Below are 12,998 nucleotides of genomic sequence, written 5' to 3' on the forward strand. Positions count from 1 at the left end.
CGAAGGCTACGCGCTGGCGGCCGCGCTTGTACGCGAACAAGTGACTCAACGTGCATCGAAGGACATTGACGCTGCCGCCTAGCGCGTAGCCTTCGCTACCGCGGCCGCTCCAACGGTCTACGCGCGCTCTGATTGGTCGAGGTTTTCTCTCGATATCTCCGTAACGAAGCCCCATCCGACATTTTTGCAAAGGAAATTGTTGTTCAGAATCGTCTCAGCTACCCCCCATTTCCGGCTCCTCCCCGACTTTTGGGACACCCTGTACTCGCGTTTTTCTGGACGAAACGATATCAGGATCTTGTAGTGTCACTTCCGACACGTTCCTTTGTTGTTCACGTCTGCCTAGCTAAGGTGACCCATTTTAAATCGCTTGAAATCTTCTGCCAAACGAGGAAGTAAGTGGATACGGATAATGTCGCGCATATATCAGCTGGCGGCAGCAATATAACAGTCTATATGGCATTCCTATGCGGTTCTATATGAGTCCGTACAACCATTGCCCGTTCTCGTGCAACAAAATGTTCTTCCCGCGAGTTGCCCCCCTCCCGTCCTCCTCGTGCTTTTCTCTTCAGCTTGGTTCTTGTCCTCGAGGGAATTTCAGAGAAATCGTCCGAACCGCTTTGTGCATCGAAGGTCGTTTAGCCGTGGCAATGTTCGTCGATCAGGGTACTCTTGCTTGTAACAGACAGACAATGGTTATCGATGCATTCGCTTATGATGTTCCGTGAAACATACACGCGTGTAATGCTATGATATCCATTAATCACTCGTCGAATCATTTATTTACCTTGAATTGATCATTTTACCGTTTGCTGGCGGTGTGTGCGCCGTAATGATTAATGCCTGACCCGTTATGGCATAATAACGATTGCACTAGTTGAACGCACTCCCAAAATTATCATCGTACGTGTAGGTTTGTAAACCTGTTGGGTAATAACATTTTTAATTCGTTTTATGACACGATGCGCGTGCAAGTAGATTCATTAATAGTAATTCCGAATTGATTATTTTCTCGGTTTATTCATAAAAATTTAAATAGATTGTATCTGTCACTGGTAGCAATTCTTACAAATTTTTTCCCAATTTCTTTTTCAAACATTAAATAGATTTTATTGATCATTGATAGTAACTCCTACAATTTTTTCTCAATTCATTTTCCGAAAGTTAAATAGGTTTCATTTGGACATTAATGGCAATTCCTATCATTTTTTCTCAATCTATTCTTAAAAAATTAAAAAGATTGCATTGTCCATTGGTAGCAATTTTTACAATTTTTACCGAATTTGTTTTTCAAAAATTAAACAGATTTTATTGGCGACTGATAGTAGTTACCAATGATATCTTTTTTTAATTTGTCCAGGTTAGGTCCGTATTAAGCTGAGTTATGCCAGGGTTAGGTTGTGTCTTTGAAAGTCCTCCCAAGCGTAAAAAAGGTCCGAGCACACTCACTCCCTTCGTCGATAATTATAGTCACGAATTTCTCGCACCTACATCCTTGATAATATTCCTTTGTAGAAGAAGGCATTGTGACGTCAATATCTTCACGCTTAAATTCGTGGACGCCTCTCACGATTGTTTCCCTGAAATTTCTCACGGCAGTTCGCATGACGAGGCGAGGACCTTCCAAGTATTATGGCCTACTCGCCGTGAAAGCATGAAAACGCACCCTTCATAAATATTCTCAATAAATATTATCGATACCTACCGTTGGTTGACGCCTACGTCGCGCGCCATTTCCCTAACGGGCCTTTGCTGGATTCGTCTCCGTTCAAATTTATTATTTATTCGATCGCAGGTCTGAATTTTAAAGCTTCTGGACCATCGTTTTCATTGTTCGCACAGTGTAAGCTGTCGTGGATAATTTTTTACATACAAAACTTTACTTTGTTACGATTGCGTACCGAATACAGCAGTGTCCATCGAGTCGAGACAAATTTTGCCATAGTGTTTAATGCGCGAAGTGTTGTCGGCAATTTTTAACACGCAAAAGTTTAGTATGCTACAATTGCGTACCAAGTGCAGCAACGTCTATCAGGTTGAGACCAAGGTGTCTCCCACCACTTGTTGGAATTGCTCGCCTCTTACTCGCTACAGTAGTAGAGTTTCTTGAATCTTCACTTTCGTTTCAGATTCGAGTCCAAAATAATTTTCTATTACTCGATAACAATTTCCACAATGCAGTAAACAATACAGTGTTAAATTCGCTGTTTCCTGGCCAACCTACAGCGACTCGGTTGTTTTTCATCAAATTTCTGGCTCAATGAAAGCAACTGATAATCCCGCGGAACGGGTTTTTGCAAAAATTACATTTCCTTGAACGTGGCCAATCGGGTGTAATTTATAGCGAAGCGTCGTATGATATATACTACGCACACTACATAAAACGTATGTTTTATAGTGTATAAAAACCATACTTCGCGCGATCAAAGCCTTCCCTTATAATAAAAACAGGCGAATTTGCGCACGAGTCTCTTGAGGCTGACGCGAGAAAAAATATATGATTTAATGGTGGTCGCGATGTTGTGCGGTTCGTCCTGCAAAATTTCTTACCGATTGCTATCTTATTTTCTGCGCGTCCATCCCGCGACCCGGTTGCATAAAATTAGGCGTCGATTGAGCCAAATAATTTATTTCCTTTTCGGAAATAAAATTGTTTTTTACTGGCCTTGAGCGCACCAAGATGGAATCTTACGAACTTCGACTTCGCTTCTCGGCACGCAAGATAACGTTTACGACGGAGCCGTAAAGAGTGTATCTCGAAGAAGTACATTCGATAGCATTATTAATTGGAGTGCTTGTTTGAAGAAGTACTTAGGAGAGTTTTTTTTTTTTTAAAATCGTATGAGTTATTTTATTCGTATATTAAGATATTGAGATATTTAGCGTGCAATGGTGATTATTGAAATTGTTGAAGGAAGATTTTTTTAGGTGCCGATGGACTTATACTGCTTTCAATAATAACACGTTATGCAGATCGTGACACACAGCGTCAACTTTAAACTTATATCTTATTTGAAATTGGTTTTTACTGAAATATTTCCTTTTAATTTTAGTGGGAAATATTTTCTGTTACGTTGTGGCAAAATTTCTAGTAAAACAACTAGACAACAAATAATAATAATAACTTTATTCGTACTTTAATCACATTTCTCCTTTATACTCGGTCTACTGGAGTATTCGAGTACGGGACCAATTTCTTCTTGCATGAGGTTATCGAGAGATATTTATTATCTAATAATAATTTTTTTTTAGATGATAAAGGAAATATAATATAATACCTCTTTCGTTACGAATGGATTTATATCACTTTCAATGAGGACGGGAGTTTGTTCCATCGCAAGCAATGAAATTCCAAGTCGATTCCTACTCCTAAAGGGAATTCTGAAGAGATAATATTTATTCTAGGGGAAAACCGTGTACCAGTTTTGATAATATTTTGCGTGCGTAGTTTAAGGAAAGTTGTGGAGCATCGAATAGGAAGATACAGTGGTGGGAATGTGGATTCATGAAAAGGCTGCTTGTAAGCGGGCACACGCGCGGATCGCCGCGATGGTTCACAATGGAGGCGCAGCTCGTCGGTCGATAATCCTGATTTAGACGCGGTCGTATATTAGACTAAGGATCGTGAAATTGAATGGTGGAATCAGCAGAGAGATCCTGCTTTCATCCCAAGGAAAAATAAACTGCCACTGTCGCGGAGGCAGGGTTAGTCAATTTTGTGGGTGGGCAGCGTCCACTGCTCCCCTTTTATCTCTTCTTTCCTGTTTCTGTTTTCTCTTCGCTTCCTTGCGATCCTTAACTCGCAGCTGAAACGTTTTTGCAATTTTTACCTTGCTATTGAAACTTCGGAATAATTGGTGCTTTTCAATTTCTCATGAAATAACGCAGCACGTGAATCATTTTTGCAGGATCAAATTTGGATGGAGCAGTTTAGTCATAAATAGTAATAAATTGTTAAGTTACTTTAGAAGGGAATACAATTAATTTCTACAATTAATGTATCCGTTCGTGTTTCGAGGATGTTCACCATCTGTTTAAAATGAAAGGAATAAGAATTGGTTATATTATAAGTCATTTATTGTGGTCTCTAAAAAAGAAAGAGTAATAAATAGTAATAAATTGTTAAGTTACTTTAGAAGGGAATACAATTAATTTCTACAATTAATGTATCCGTTCGTGTTTCGAGGATGTTCACCATCTGTTTAAAATGAATGGAATAAGAATTGGTTATATCATAAGTCATTTATTATGCTCTCTAAAAAAGAAAGTGTCCTACCGACTGGGAATGGACCAGATGATTTAGTAAAAACATATCGGGCATTAATAGGAACAAAAATAGAATATGGTTCAACTGTATACGGGTCAGCCAAATATCATACACTAATAATAATAAAGCCAACTCACAACAGGACAGTAAGAATAGCCACAGGCCTACATCGTGTATGTCCAATAAATAGCATTTTATTTGAAGCTTACGACACGAATCTCGAGTAAAGAAAAGAAAATTTCCTTTGCCATTGTTTGTCGAATGTTACATTGCATGTTACATTGAACGAATGCAGACGAGGAATATCTTATAATTGATATGCTAAAGATTAGTAAATATTTTATCCGTACTACCTTTGTATTTACAAAATATTATTTCTTACAAAATTACAGTACCAGAATATTATTATTCCAAAGTTCTCCATTTGTTTTCGTACCAAATATCATCCCCGAAAATATTTGTTACTAGTTGCTAAATATTCTGTATACACCAGCCAATTATTACCATGGAACTATTCGTTCGCAGTAATAACTACATTTAATAGACTCGTATATTCGTACTTTTATATCCACTCGATCGATTGTTCACATTTACTATTAAATGTATACGATCTCGTATGAGAGGTTGACGGGCACGTAGTCGCGCTTGTCAATCACGAAACTGTGATGGGATTACGCGTTCCTATGGTGGAAGCAACTATGAGACCGCTACCATTAGGGCACGAGAAAGATCCACGCCTAGTCAACGTCGGATTATTATGGTTGGATACAAAAGCCATACCACGAGCCCGTTATTAATGCGACCGATACTCATTCCGCACTCATCCGTAGATAGGATCTCTCCGCCCAGTCAATCGGATCGCGGAGTCTAAACCCCTAATTACCATTAGCCCACCCATAGCGAGTGCGATCCTGCAAGCAAAAGGAAGAAACTTTCAATTTACGCGTTTTGTGATTTTTGCTATCCAAACTACGGTGATAAAGTATCCATAGACCGTGGCACATCCGACTTCGTTGTGTCAATCGTTTCCAAATGGTGGAATTGAATAAGAATTTCCTAACAGCATGGTATGTAGCGTAAGTTGCTAAGTAGTGTATCGTTTATTAAAAAAATAAATAATAAAAGAAGCGAAGAAATTTAGAAGTTTGGAGTGAACGATGAGAACGATAACAGAAATGCAGTTGCATCTTGTGTTATACTTGCATCTCGTTGCAGGTGTTCTCTATTTATTTTTATGCAGACAATTATGCCCTAAAATATTTGCCATTATAGGTAAATACTCTGTGTATATACTATTTATTAAGTATTGTTTCTTATACTTGTTACGAGTATTGTAATACTTCAGAAGTAATCAAAGATTTTTATATGCTTTCTGTTCGGAAAGTATAGTATTTAGAATCGTATCTTATTCAAACACAACCACTAGAATTCGTTATAAGGTATCTTGAACGCATACATGTAAAGCTCAGAACACTTTCGAGATTTATTAATTGTTTCGCGTATCATTTCATTTAGTTGACCAGTTTTTCTTTTTTCTCGTTGCAGGCGGTATGCAATAACTTGGAACCGGACAAACGGTGAGTGGAACAGCATAATCCTTTTAATTTTATTTTTATTTCAAGTATTTTTACTTCAAATGCACTTTCAAACTCAATTTCAAATATTTTCGTCTTCGGAATCAACCCCTAAAATATTTGCCAATAGTATGTGAAAACTTTTAATGCTTTAAACAATTATTAACTTAATAGTATCTTATATAACAAATATTAAAACTCTATTGGCTCTAAACGAAGATTCCCATGAAAAATCTTTACTCTAAATTTTTCATTTATTTCGATAAAAAGAATCCACCCCTATTTCGGTTGTACTATGATTATGGCTACACCCACTGCACAGAATCGTCCAAATCGCAGTCTTTAGAAGGCTCTTAAATATAAGAGCACTTCTGGAGTTGGAACGTGATTCTTTATTCCCTTAACCACCGAAGAAAGACGTCACACTTAGGTTTTATGATGCTCGATGCGCGCATTATAATTCCGCCATGTTTGTTGTTACAGATTTACAACGTCGATGCTGGTGCAGACATTTCCACGTCTCAAGTACATCGTCGACCTCACGAACACGGATCGTTACTATGACGAGAAGGTGAGATAACACACTGATAACATTCGGATTTCCTTTTAGTCTAATAAAAGTCTTTTCCAAAAAGGACTGTAGGATTTTTTAATAAAACACGTATGATATGGAATTCGTTTAAAATGAAAATACACGTGATTACAATTAAACGATAGGCCAAGGAGCTAGGTGACAGGTGTATTTTGTTATTAAAATGTAGAATCCTAAATCCCCTTTTGGATTTTACTTGTTCTGATGATTTCGAGGTGACGGAAATTACAATTTATTCAATTGAGCCTTGGCAAGAAATCATTCTCGCGTTTAAATTAAAAAACAAGTCGGTAGCCATTGTTACTCTCATATCTCTATTTCATGTTACACACGTGTTATTCATTTTAAAGTGCCATAAATCCATCTTTTCGAAGAGTAAAGTTCCCGAAAGCAGTATTAAAACATCTTCGCAACTACGTGTAATTTAAATAAAAAAAATTGTTCATGTAAATACTGTTCAATTTCAGAAAATTTACAAAGTAACAAAAAATTAGAGCCACTTTCCATACAAAAAGAAAAAAAACCCAGACTCAAGAACTCCCTTTTTCTCTTTGACAATCATCCCCCCCCCCCCCCCAAAAAAAAATGTTGTTGCAATGTAAATAATCTAAAAACGAAGTCGATATTCCACAGTTTCTAAGAAGTCAGTCTGTAACACTTTATACAGGACACCCTGTATATCCAAGATGTTTGCCTACGGTTCATCTGCTCACTTATCTCCGTTTCTCTATCGTTTCTCTTTCTTTTTCACCCCAGCCTTGCTCTTCCCTTTTTCCACCTTTTTCACTTTACCTCGTGCTCCTTCACCAAGAACCTAATATTACCTCTGGGTCAGTTCCGACTTTATTTGGTATTTAAAAGCGGTCAAACGGGCCCGACTAATTTGTAACGGGGATCGGAGGGGTGGGGGAGCAAGAGGCTAATGAACATATTATTAGATTTCGGGAATAGCCGAGTTGCCGACGACTCGACCACTCGTGTGTCCATTCTCTGAATTAGGCCTGTCACAACCTGGGACCGATCAATTATATTAATAAGTCCCGGAGTCGGGACTATTCGATTGTCTCCTAGCTTTTTTTCTTTTTCCTTTTGGATGGTCATTTGCCACTAGACGCCTGGGATCTACAAGGGAAAATATTTTAACAGTATTGAAACACCTCCGGCCTCAATGGTGCCGCGGGTCGTCGATAATTAAAACGAAAATCCGTTGGTGTCGCCTAATTAGAGCGCGTTATAGATAATGATGTCGTTCGTGGAACGCTCGATTTTTAAACTTGTGAACGGCGCTGCCTGAAATGGGAAAATTCGTTAATTTAGACGAAGAATTGTAGTTCTTCTTACAGATTTTTTGTAGGAATCTTAGCACCCTTCTCAACGGTATTTTTTATATCAAGAGTGTTTCAGTTTGGTAATTGTTACGGTTGTATTTTAGTTTTGTCATTTCTTTGTGTATAATATATTTCGTTAAAAGTCCAAGAACTTGCTGTTTAAAATAGCATGTGATATATTATTTTTCTAAATTTTACCTAGCTCTGCCAAATGATTTCTCTTTTATTGACGTACATTGATGTTGATTATCGGAGTATCGAAGTAGAAGTGTGTTACACTTTGCAATAACAATGATAGTAACGCGTGATAGAAAGACATAAAGGCAGGTTCCATTACGTGAATATTTGGAAACGCACTCTGCAATCGTTAAAAAATAAGAAACGTTCAGTTATATATTCCCAGTACCATTTTGCTTCAGGAATTCACAAATTCTGGAGTACAATACGAGAAGATTATGGTACGTGGGCGGGAGGTACCCTCCATGGACGTGGTGAAAAAGTAAGTAACATTTCCTTTCACAATTTTTTGATTTAAAGAAATAATGTGTTTAGTTTGTTTCACAGTCAATTATTTAAAAGTTCGTCCCAATGTCAATAATTATATCATGGAATATCCGTTACTAATTATAAGATTTTCCAAGGATGACTTTAGTATCTTGTTCTTTCTTTGTACTGTATCAATTATATCCCATTTTTGTTCGATTAAAAAACAGAGTCCTAAAGCCACTTTTGGAGAATACTTTATAAAGTAGTGCTTTTTGTTTGACCATGAAGTGGTTCAAATAAATGATTTTCCTCTCTTGAAAAGTTCAGGAATATCCATTATTTATTACACATGTAAATCAAAGAAATTGCTGCTTATCGTCAGTTGTATCCGAGATGGAAGTAACAATGCTTGCGCATAAATGGGAATGAAAGGAGAGACTCGTGCCTGAAATTCTAGACTCCAAGGTGTAACAGGTAGCGCCATGGCGCTGAGACGTCGTGCCATTGAAAACATCATTTAGTTGCTTATCTATCGTGGGCGTCTCGGTCATTCAAACCGTATGCAGAAGTGCGAGCAGAACTCGACATGAAATTCTTGTACGAGCTCTGTTAACCACCTATTTTATTTAATGCCACTCGTATTTCTCATTTATTGCTCTTCGAGTGAACTACACACCTTACTAATCAAGTACAGAATTTCAACTTTCTCAAACTTCTTCATTTCTGGAGCTGTGTTTTATGCCGCAGTCTTCGATTGTACAATTGAATACATTAATGTAAACACTGGTCAACTGCAGTTTTCCTTATATACAAGATAGAACACAATCTTCTAGTCTAATAAAATTCTACTGTCTAAAAATATTTCATTTCTGGAGCTGTCTCTTACTCTACAGTCTTTAATAGTAAAATCGAATACATTACTGTTAACATTTGTCACCTGTAATTTTCCTCATTTACAAGATAGAACACAACCTTCTAGTCTAATAAAATTCTACTGCCTAAAAATATTTCATTTCTGGAGCCGTCTCTTACCCTACAGTCTTTAATTGTAAAATCGAATACATTACTGTTAACATTTGTCACCTGTAATTTTCCCTCAACTAATTAAAGCACCCTCAACTAATTAAATAAACAACTGTCTGCTTCGTAAAAATCGCTCACTTCTTGAGGTGTCTCTCGTACCATAGTTTTCAATTACAAAATTGAACATATCATTGTAAACATCAATCACCTGTAGTTCTTCCCATTTCCAAGTTAGAGCACCCCCTATCGATCAAATAAAAAAATGTTTCCCAAAAGTCCTTTATTTTTGTACGTATCTCTTATATCATTGTTCTCGATTATGAAGCGTACCAATACTGTACTGAGAGAGTGATGAAAAATTAATGAAAGAATCGCGTACGTTGATACACATATACTCGATGAGGTTAGATATATTCGCGGATTAAAAGATTCTCATTAAGTGGGACGCTTTCGGTCAATTATAGTTCGGTTCGGAGCGTGTGTTCAACTTGACTTAAAGCCACGCGAGTCACCGTAACAGGATACACCTAACGGAGATCAAGTTGCACGATATTCACTGTCTTGTTGACAATACGCGGACTCGGGTTCCCTAAATGCATTCGAATCGTGTACCTTGAGGACTCGAGGCAACTCCACTACAATGTACGACAAGAAACGTGGGTGTTGACGCTTCACCAACGACGTCTTTATTCGCCAAGACGTTGAACATAAGTTTCCACGTGTTCTCTGTCTTGTAGGGCGAGACAATGCTCGTATATTCCACAAATACAAGAAAACGCACGGCTGATATCGAGGGTGTACGCGAAAACACCGAAAGAAGTTCAACTTTCGGCACGTCGTTTCGAACAAGTTCAGCTGAGAGATATGGCGGGACTTTTATTATCGAAATTAATACAGACATCTATTTAGATAATGGAAAAGGTTTTAGTAAAAAATACGGTAGAATATTTATTATCTGAAATAATAATTACATGCTATTCAAGTTTGAAGATTTTATTAACTGATTCTAATTCAGTTAATCAAAATCTATAAAAGACTCTTCACTCTTTTTAATTTCTGTACTTCTTTCTTAAAATAAACAAATTTAAATAGATTTTTGGCAACCAGGTGGAGACATTTTCAAAAAATTATTTTTCTTTTAACTCCGGTGTTCCTTCGTCAATATAAAGAGATTGTAATAATTAGATGGGCAGCATTGCGTAGGCAATTATCCATCAATTTTCAGGAACATACGAGAAACGTGTATCTTGTGAAAGAATCCGTGATTGGATTTGTGGTTAGGTCTGGGTTAATTCTCCTCAAATATTTTGACGTATATCACGTTGGCTGTGTGAGAGAGACGAAATATGACAGCGTTGTCATGAGGAGAAAGGCTCTGGGAAGCGGTTGTGGGTGGTAAAAGATGCTTTACGTCCCTTCGTATTCATGATACGAGGACGTTGCGTCACAATCTTGAAGCCGTTAATTCGGACCATGGACTCGACCAACGTTATTACAGGTCGTCTTCAAAATTTCTCTCGGTCCACCTTTGTTTTTTTCCAACTTGGTAGCATCGCCAAGATGTCTAGAAACGCGTCTCACGCGTGGGACCACCCAGACGATTGCTTCATTACGTAAACTTGCCATCAGCTACCTCCAAGAAGAAGTATTCTCAACAAGCAACCTTCAAATAGGGGAATAGCTGTAATGGAACGACTATGTTAGAAAAATATGATAGCAATGTAGACAGCAATTGAAGGTAAAAGTAAAAACTGGAGGATACAAGCTTGTTGGATTGAAATCTAGAATTTTATTATTTCGAGTCTTCAAGAGGAGGAATTTATGTGAAAATGACCTATCAGCAATTTTCTATACAAAATTTTGAAAATGCGTATTTTTATATGGTTTTTGGGGGTGAATTAAATGGCCTATAAATGAATTTGAAAACAAATAATTGGATCACAAAATCTATATCCATAGTTCTTCGATAACTTTCAAAGAGTACGTAGAAATAATTCGAGCAGGATAATTTCATTTTTGAAGGAGTTATTTTAATCTTAAGTAGAAACAATTTAAGGAGGATTAACTTTTGAGGGTGCTTAAAAATAGATTTTCATTTTATATTCTTTCTGCTTAAGGTCTTTAGAATATTTCTAATAAGTGACATATATAAAATAAAATTTAAATTGCCAGGTCTAACCTTTTAGACATAACAAAAATTGAAGGAAGCAAGTTTGCTGGATGAAAACCTAGAATTAAATTATCTTGAACCAACAGTGCTCACCTCCATCGTTTCTGGCACTTATATGTATAATTGTACACAGTGTACAAACATTTTTCGCGAGATCTACAATACATTAACGTCTAATACGACATTGAATTTTGTGTCCCTAGAAAATTGTGACCCTGAAAGTTGGCAATGGACAAAGTCGAGGACAAACGGTTATTCGTATACGTAAGCAAATGTGACCCTGATTGAAAAACAGTCGAGCAGAATGTTTGCAGAGTACTTCTGGGATCTCTTCGAGGTTCCTGGGACCGTGTTAAGAACACAATCACGCATAAACTGTGGTCAACCATTCGTCAACCTACGATCAGAGAGTCTATGCATTAAACATCTCCAAACACTGCCAAACACTCTCGCTTTCACGTTTCTCCACCCTTTCATCTACCTTCCGCTTTACACGAGTCGTACAAATTCGAATGATATACACGGATCTCGCGCTTTATTGAAATTTAATTCGATCGAGCGTCACAATACCTTTTTGAATAATTTTAAGCGGGGAAGCTTCGCGGTCTGTTTGAAAATAGAATTCTCTTTGCGGGTTTAGCACGTGTCTTTTGCAAGTACAATAATCGTACTTTAAACGGAGTCTCGAATCTTAGCTAGGCAGCAGTTGAAGCTTTTGCTTGCCATTTTGTTCCATCTTCTTGGGTTGTTACATCTGTTCAAAAGTGAATGGTTAAATGGAGAATCGCTTTGAATGGACAGGTAGAAATTAATCTAAACGAAAGCATACTCTTAGACATTTTCCACAGGGTGTCATTCTAGTCATCCTAGGTGCATATTGTCTGTTTATAGCAGGTGGGCATGGAGGTGGTCGTGTGCATTGTACCGTGTAGGTTTTGTCTCGTTCAGGTGGAGTACGACGGCTAGAGGAAACGAGCTGTGCATCTCGTAGCTGCCTGCTTAGATCTCCTGTTGAACGAGCAAATTTATTTAAAAATTCTTATTTATTCTGCAAGCGTAAAAACGAGTGACTTCCAACTTGTTGTATTAAAATTCTGAGCAAATTTATTTCTTTGCTAGTGGGCTACTTAAAAAGATGGTTGGTTGTTGTTGCAAGACTGGTAACGTGAACGATTCAAGTTTTTGGCTTATTCCAGATCTATTTTCTATATTTTTTAAGCGAGAGAAAGAGGGTAGGAATTTGATTAAAATATGTTCCACTAAAAGTGACTCTTACCAAAGGAATCTATGTCATATGGCGAATCATCCCAATCTGACGAACTATCATCTGCAAGCAATAAATACATTTACTTTTGCTTCTAACACTTGATTGATTCTACAGAATAATCAAAATTGATTGCATTTTTAATATCTAATTTTGTCAGGCACATTGTTAGAGTTAAGATGGTTTACACAGTCAGTCTCATAAATATTTGTACCCCCTATTGAAGAAATTCGTTTAAATTAGATGGTAGGTTTAATGTTTCCAAGTGTATGTTTGTATAAATATGTTGATGTA

At 37.3% G+C, this 12,998-nt stretch overlaps 1 protein-coding gene across 1 annotated transcript in view; it reads left to right on the forward strand.

Annotated features, from left to right (window-relative positions):
* LOC128889851 (WW domain-binding protein 11-like) overlaps positions 1–12,998 on the forward strand; it is a 33,291-nt gene that overhangs the window by 5,300 nt on the left and 14,993 nt on the right. Inside the window, exons 3-5 of the mRNA XM_054147874.1 lie at positions 5,813–5,844; positions 6,325–6,412; positions 8,181–8,260. Of these exons, the coding sequence (XP_054003849.1) occupies positions 5,813–5,844; positions 6,325–6,412; positions 8,181–8,260 (200 nt within the window). The remainder of the gene's footprint in view (positions 1–5,812; positions 5,845–6,324; positions 6,413–8,180; positions 8,261–12,998) is intronic.

This window comes from Hylaeus anthracinus, unplaced genomic scaffold (assembly GCF_026225885.1).
Source record: "Hylaeus anthracinus isolate JK02 unplaced genomic scaffold, UHH_iyHylAnth1.0_haploid 11997, whole genome shotgun sequence".
NCBI classification, from domain to species: Eukaryota; Metazoa; Arthropoda; class Insecta; order Hymenoptera; family Colletidae; genus Hylaeus; species Hylaeus anthracinus.